This window comes from Nelumbo lutea, chromosome 5 (genome assembly GCF_056320005.1).
Source record: "Nelumbo lutea isolate HS-2025 chromosome 5, American lotus-T2T, whole genome shotgun sequence".
In the NCBI taxonomy this organism is placed as follows: domain Eukaryota; kingdom Viridiplantae; phylum Streptophyta; class Magnoliopsida; order Proteales; family Nelumbonaceae; genus Nelumbo; species Nelumbo lutea.
Window position 1 is genome coordinate 6,958,142 of NC_142688.1, and position 7,123 is coordinate 6,965,264.

A 7,123-nucleotide genomic window follows, 5' to 3' on the forward strand; every position below is an offset into this window, starting at 1 on the left:
GATTTGTGTAAAATGGATCGGGCTTGAAGATGGGCTTGGGCCTTATAAAGATATTCATCCCAGTTCCCACCATTGGAAATATCGTTAGTGGGCTAATGGGTTTTGCATTCGTTGGTACTAAAGGAATTGCAAACTTTTGCTATTTTGATTTTTGATCCAATGAACGGTAAATAAAACACGTGTGAGAAGAATACCGCATGTTTGCGGTGAATTTCAGTCAGCTCCCCAATCTGGCAATCCCTTTGAGGTTTTGACTATCTGTGACTGTGAGTCTATGAAACGCGCGTCTTGAATTTTCTTACCAGTTCCCCTTCAAATTCTTCTCCAGTAAACTGACAACTCCGTTTCTCTGAATGCCTGTGTAAGAGATCTCACAACACCCAGCGACGGGGGGCGATTTCAGTCTTCAGCTGGTGGATCAACGTAGATGGAAAACCAGAAAGGGGTATGTCCACAAACATTACAGGCTTTGTGGATGGTTGAAAAATATTATTTTTTTTCGATTTTAATCTTTCGAGGAAGGTGAATTTCGTTGATTTCTCTCCGTATTTACCAGAGAAACCGATTCTCACTCTCGAGAAATGGAATGCCCGGTTCCATTCTCGCTTTTCGTTAATTGGCATTAGTCGTTCTCTTGATATGGTTCTTTGATTCGATACATGTGAAATTGATTCTGTAATTCCCAATTGATGTGAGCTTACGTGCTACGGTTGTATCTGTTTTTGTGTTTTTCACTTTTGTATCAAATCAAATCATTATCACGCTCTTGATCTGATCGGTCTATCGGATTTCCTTCATGCTGTATCGTTTCTTTCGATTGTTTTGTTTTTACAAGAAATGTGGGCACTCTTTGGTTATTGTCACCAATACTGTTTTCTTTTTTGTTTGCTTGATCATTACCACTGAATGCTTGTTCCTGCGAGCTCAGGCTCTATATAACCCCAAACTAGAATAGCCTTGCACTGCTAGTGTATGTGTATTTATCTTGTCCCCACATTATTTATCTAGAGGGAAATATATGATGCTTAGCATCTAAATGTTATGCAGATGATCCAATTCCTCTCAGGTAGGGGTGTCAGTGGACCGGTTTCGGTTTGGACGGGTAGACATTGAATTGGACCAGTCCAGACTTAATGGTCCAAAGTATTTATTGGATTGGATTGGACCTGGTCCATCCATAATGGATTTATATTGGGTTGGGTCAGATTGAACCAATATCCATTCATTAATAATGATAGAAGATAAGAATACAAGTGTCAATGGATCAGCTTTGGATTGGAACAAATCTAAATTAAAATCAATTTGAACAGATTTGACGGTCAAGACATTGAACTGGACCAGTCCAAAATGGTCCAAAGTATTCATCGGATTGGATGGGACCTGGTCCATTTGTAATGGACTCATATTGGAGTGGATCGGATTGGACCAAATCTGGTCAAATTGACACCCCTACTCTCAGGGAACCACCTCTTGTGTGATCCATGCCATTCTAGAAGTCTAGAGTCAAATAATGAGCTACCCCACCTAAGGTTTTCCTAATTCCATCCCATCCAAGAGAAGAAAAAGAAAATGCTAAAATGTTGATGATTTAGTTCATACATTTGACTAGTTGAATAATCTGTATCACATCAGAAAACATGCTTAATTATGGTGCAACTGGCTACATGAAAATTTGTTATCTCAATGTCAAAAACTGTACAGCTATGATATGTTTCATCCTTCAGCCTTTATCATATTCAAGGTATCCTTTATGTCAACAGGGATCATCATAGTCGGGAATGCCAACTGATCACAATTTATGGAAAAATCATTGTAGTCCGGGATAATCCACAATGCTAGTGCAGTTTAAACCATCTTATCGATTGTTTGAGTGCTTATCACATTCATAGGAAGTCAACAAAATCTTTTGGATATTCTAGGGTTTTGCTTAGGAATTATTTACATTATCTTGAGAACCATTGAGATTAATTAAGAAAAATATCCAGGACAATTGAAATGTATAAAAATTCACTATCAAACGAAGTACTTCCAACTTGCCTTCATCTCCATATATTTTCATGGGAATTTTTAACCATCAGGAATAGGCTTGCAGTTAGTAGCAAAATAAAAAAAAAAGGAATAGGCTTACAGTTACACAAGAAAAAAAGTTTTAGACTGTTGAATTGAATGAAAACATAGGAACATGTTTTTAAAATCCACTTAATTAATAAAAAAAAGTAAATTATGAGGAACTATGAGTTTATATTTCAAGATACTTGTTTGTTTGGTACAGTCAGGTGGCACTTCAAAGTATTTTTGTCAATATTTTGTTATTATTATGAAGAAATTATTGGTCTCAATGATCAAGTTGCCTGCAAAGAATTTAGAGTATCCCATAAATAAAAGTGTATCTTCTCAATTACTATGTAACTGGAAATGTTTGGCAATATACTTATGCCTCCATAAGTATATGAAAGAAAGGAAACAGAAAAGTATTGCTTGGTTTGAGCTATAAGTTTGTTCTTGATGGAAGTAATCTTACCTTGTTCTGTAAACGTTGTGACAAGGGCACTCCATTTTCTGATGTTTTGGTGATCTCAAACATTTTATTGCATTTGTGTGTTACACACATGATGAAGCATTGTTTAGAAAACATAATTTATCATTATCTCTTGGTTTCAGCTATTGCTCTATTAGTTTTTCTTGGATGTACCCAGTTTTCCTTTCTTTGGATGTATCCAGTACAAATCTTACCTTGCTTTTAAGCTTTCTGACAAGGGGACTCCATTTTCTGAGTTTTTAAGCTTTCTTCATTCAGGCATCAGACAATAGTCATCTAATGGAACTTTCTCGTAGAAGTAATTTATTGCTGTCTCTTAGTTTCAGTAATTAGTTATAAACGAAATTTGGTTTCTTTATGGTTCATCTTATTTTAAGAAACTTTCTTCAATTATTTCATATTTACATGATATCATTTTAGAAATGAATGCCTTAATAGATGAAAAGACCTGTATAATGTCTCTATATGTTAGGCTTTCTGAAATTTATGTCCCAAAAACCTCATATCAGTGCTTGACATTGACGCATATAGGTTCTCTTATTTGATGCTCACAGCCTCTAAATACACCATAGGACAATTGAGGTCGATTTAGTGGATAATCTGGTCACTCTATGAGAATCATAGTTTTTCTTCATCCAAGATGAGTAATCCCCTGAATTCTGTGTACCACCTACATCGGATAAGCAGTAGGATGAGGTAGCATTTCTTGGTCTTTTATTTGTCTTTGTGTGTGTGCATCTTCATTTAAATCTCTATGGTGGTATTTTGTATCAAAGCCTCATCTATTCTGACTTTTATTTTTCCTCAGCTACTGCAATAACCCATATGGTTTTTTATGGTGAAATGGAATATTGGCATTGCATAGCCAACCACAATTAGTTAGAATAAGGTTTCACTGAGTTGAACTAGTTATTCTCAAGGATGGATCTTCCAGTAAAAGATTTGGGACCTAATAATAACAAGCTTGAGGCAGTAAAGGAAGGATGCCCCTTATTCCATTGTGATCTTTATGATTCAGAAGTGGTGCACAAAATAGCACAAATCTTCCTACCAGGATTAGCCACAGCTTGTGTTGATAACACGACTGGTGGTCTCTTCAAGGACCCTTCTCTTGTCGCTGTTGATATGAGAAAGGAAATGGTGGAATATCTTACCCAGAGAAGTGAATCATATATTGCTGAATCAATGATCCAAGAAGATAGTCCAGATATAGAATTATCTGAGCATCCTACTGATATCATTTCAGATTTCATTGATGACTTCATAAGTTCTAAAAGGAACTTGTTTACTCGTGTTTCAAGTTGGTTACTAAGTGAAAATAGGGAGGATAAGATAGATGATATTGTAGAAGAGATGGAAATAAATGGGTTTTGGTTGATGGATAGAAGGGAAGCTATTGCACGGACTCTTCTGAAGAATGTTGATTTCAAGAATACATTCTACTGTAACATGAAATTTGACACCGCTGAAGAGCTAGCTGAGCATGGCAGCAAATGCATTTTTAGGTCTGTAATCTGCATGAATAAGGGCTGTACTGCTAGTTTTTGTGCAGTACACATGGAAAAGCATGATTCAGTATGCCCTTTGAAGGTCCTTCCATGTGAACAGAAGTGCTCAGAGAATATCATAAGATGTGAGATGGATAGGCATTGTATTACTGTTTGTCCAATGAAGCTTGTCAATTGTCCTTTCTACATGGTGGGTTGTCAATGCTCAATTCCTCACTGTATGATTGGAAAACACTGCCAAGACTTCCTCTATTCTCACCTGCATTGCATTCTCCAAATAATTCATAAAGAAGCATCTGAGGAGGATCTGAAGCTTCGGGTGGAACTGCTGGAAAAGGTGGGTCTTTGTTCCTTAGGTTTCTGATTTCTTATTACTGGTATGCTTAAGCTCATGCTCTTCACTAATTATGCTTTCTGCTAACTTGTTTTCTTGCATTAGAAGTGAAGCAATCCAACAATTGTTCTCTGCTTGTTTCCCATATTGCTCGCAAGAAACAAATCTTGTTCCAAAATTTCGATTAAGTCAGAACTTATTTATCATTTTTATTCTTTTGCAGTCATCCTCCCTTGCTCAGCTGTCAGAAACTCAGGATATAAGATCTTTAATCTTCATGGTCAAGGAGCTAGAAGCAAAGGTGGACCCACCAGAACGTGTTATCACAAATTGAAGTTGGTGAAGAGTGTATAGAGACTGCAAATATGCCGACAGAAGTGCTAAAAGAGGTAGAAAACTAATTTCAGCCTTCTCAAGAAGACATTGACCGCAAATATGCGGACAGAAGTGCTGAAGGAGGCAGAGAACTAATTTCAGCCTTCTCAATAAGATATTAACATGAAACCAGGGTCTGGAAATATAGATTTACCTAGGCAAAGGCTGACAAGAGATGCGAGTTCCCCTCTTTTTCATATGTTCGTGACAGTATCAAGTCTTTCTCATCAGGGTATTATTTTTAGTTTCATATGGATGGAAGATGATGTGATTATGTATCTTCTGTAGATTTTCTTGACCCTGTGGGGCGGGAACCCTATCTATCCATCTTTCATTTGTTTAAATTGATTAATTTATTGAAGTGACGTAAGGAGTATAACTTCTCGTTGCTAAATTAATGCTTCTGCAATTTTTTCATCACAGAATACGAGCTTCATATTGCATCTAGTTTCAGTTGATGAAATAAGTTATTCAGTCGCATCCTAATTTCTCAAGGACAATCATTCTCAACAATCTCTTTATCTAATCAACGGAAAATTATTGCAGAGATGCTTGAATTGCAAAATCTTCTAACAGTGCTCTAAGCTCTTTTAGTCTAATTACCTTGTACAAAAATCAGCAAGAGGTAATCAATTGCATAATGCCCATCCACTTTAGTAGCACAATTGTGGAATGAATCTCCTTAATATTTGTCATTTTAGGAAAATAGTACATTGCCTACTTGTTTATTTGTATAATAATTGATTCTCCTCATAAGTTTGTGTTATAAGTTTACCCCCAATGTAATTTCATATTCAATACATTTGTTTCTAACATTCATCTCTCTTCTACTTAGAGTTTGAACTCCACTCTTTGGTTATATCCGGTGATAAACATGCTTTATTGTAAATTTGCAAAACAAGTAACAGAAGATTATGACTTATGAGGCCCTCCGTTGCTTTGCCCAGAATGTGTTTAGGTTGATGGCTTTTGGGTTCTTCCTACCCTCGAAGCCCATCCCCCAACCCTCAAGAGTTAAGGCCATAACCCCCAGCCCAGGTGCAGGCAAATCTCTGCTACGACCAGCAGGAGACCTTAACAGCCAGCTGATTTGCACCTTGCTTTTTTAAGTTAGAGTTTTGATTAATGCAAGGTTGAACTTGAAACATGAGATAATTGTGATATAAACGTACCCTGTTTGAGGCATCTTGAATGAGGATACGATTTAGTATGTGCTTGATTCTGTTTATGTTTATTGAGTAAACACTGTCACATAGGTGTTCCATCAGCAAAGACCTCATTAATTTCATCCATACTTATTGATGTTTGCAAAAGCAAATCTCTTCTGTGTGGCTCTCCTGTTTCAGGAAACTTTTTGGAGCTTCCTGAAATGGGTAGGCGTTTATTGGCACTTTGCTGATGTGGTGCCTAATGGTGCTTATGTGTCATAAACACCCACATTAATTGCTTTTCTCGGTTTTGCAGTCACATAAATAGAACCAAACACCTTCTTAAGGATTCACTAAAACTTAAAAGGGGGGTTGGTCATGTAATGATGTGCATTGCTATGATTGGGTTTGTCGTGTCAAGCTATGTGTTGCTCTCCAGATCTTGTTAAAAGCGCGATCGAGAGGGCTTCTGCGTTTGATTGAACTGTGTTACTGAACCGCTTCAAAAAGCTATTTAAGAAGTTTCATAGGAAAGTTGATTTTGCATCTCTTGTAAGTCTATTTTTGATTTTTCAGGTTTTACCAAATGCCGTTTTACATCATTCCGGGCTTCTCAGCTCATGTAATGCGAGAAACCATGCGGGAAAGCCTTCCAGAGTTATAAGAGAGCATCCTCTGCATCGCATTCCTCAATCCTCATCTCTCAGAGATAGCAAAACTGCAAAAATGTTTTAGGGTCCGTTTGGTTTGTGGGAATAGGCGCTTAGAATGCCCATTCTCATTCCAGGCGGAATGAGATACCCCCATAATGGTCATTCCCGATTCTCTCATGGGAATACGATTCCCATTCCAGTCTAAATCGACCCAAGTCCATTCCAAAGCCTTAATCGACCAAGTGCTAAGCATCTCCTTCGGACTTTCACCATACCTTCCTTCATCAAAGTAGTCACCGCCGACGACCATCTTTGGTGAGGAAAGACCATCACTGACCACCATCTCTTCTTCCTTTTCTTCCTCGTTTTCCTCCCACTCTTCCTCCTCTCAGTAGCCACCACGCCGCTGTTAATACCGTTGGCCGTCAGTATTAGGCTAGCTGAACAGAGATTCCACTCTTTCTTTTTCTTTTCTTCTTTTAATTGGGGCAAAACTGTAAATTTTGGTTAATTGCGATTGCAGTTTCCAGTTGAACTAAACATCAACAATCCAATTTTGATTCCTG

At 37.5% G+C, this 7,123-nt stretch overlaps 1 protein-coding gene across 3 annotated transcripts; it reads left to right on the forward strand.

Moving 5' to 3' along the window:
• The first annotated feature begins 203 nt into the window (after positions 1–203).
• Positions 204–5,150, forward strand: LOC148850064 (uncharacterized). Of its 3 annotated transcripts, none has more exons than XM_088942511.1 (4): positions 204–445; positions 3,071–3,235; positions 3,348–4,384; positions 4,605–5,150. In XM_088942511.1, the coding sequence occupies exons 3-4, from the start codon at positions 3,461–3,463 to the stop codon at positions 4,713–4,715; spliced, it is 1,035 nt and encodes a 344-aa protein (XP_088798637.1). In that variant the 5' UTR covers positions 204–445; positions 3,071–3,235; positions 3,348–3,460; the 3' UTR covers positions 4,716–5,150. The 3 variants fall into 3 exon arrangements, with proteins under 3 accessions (XP_088798637.1, XP_088798636.1, XP_088798638.1); XM_088942510.1 differs by having other exon boundaries at positions 3,094–3,235; XM_088942512.1 differs by lacking the exon at positions 3,071–3,235 and having other exon boundaries at positions 277–445.
• Positions 5,151–7,123: the final 1,973 nt, after the last annotated feature.

Bases quoted from the DNA above. Each gene is read 5' to 3' on its own strand.
- LOC148850064 (XM_088942511.1), top strand. From the start codon at position 3,461: ATGGATCTTCCAGTAAAAGATTTGGGACCTAATAATAACAAGCTTGAG. The intron at 4,385-4,604 runs GTGGGTCTTTGT...ATTCTTTTGCAG, and splicing joins GGGTGGAACTGCTGGAAAAG to TCATCCTCCCTTGCTCAGCT.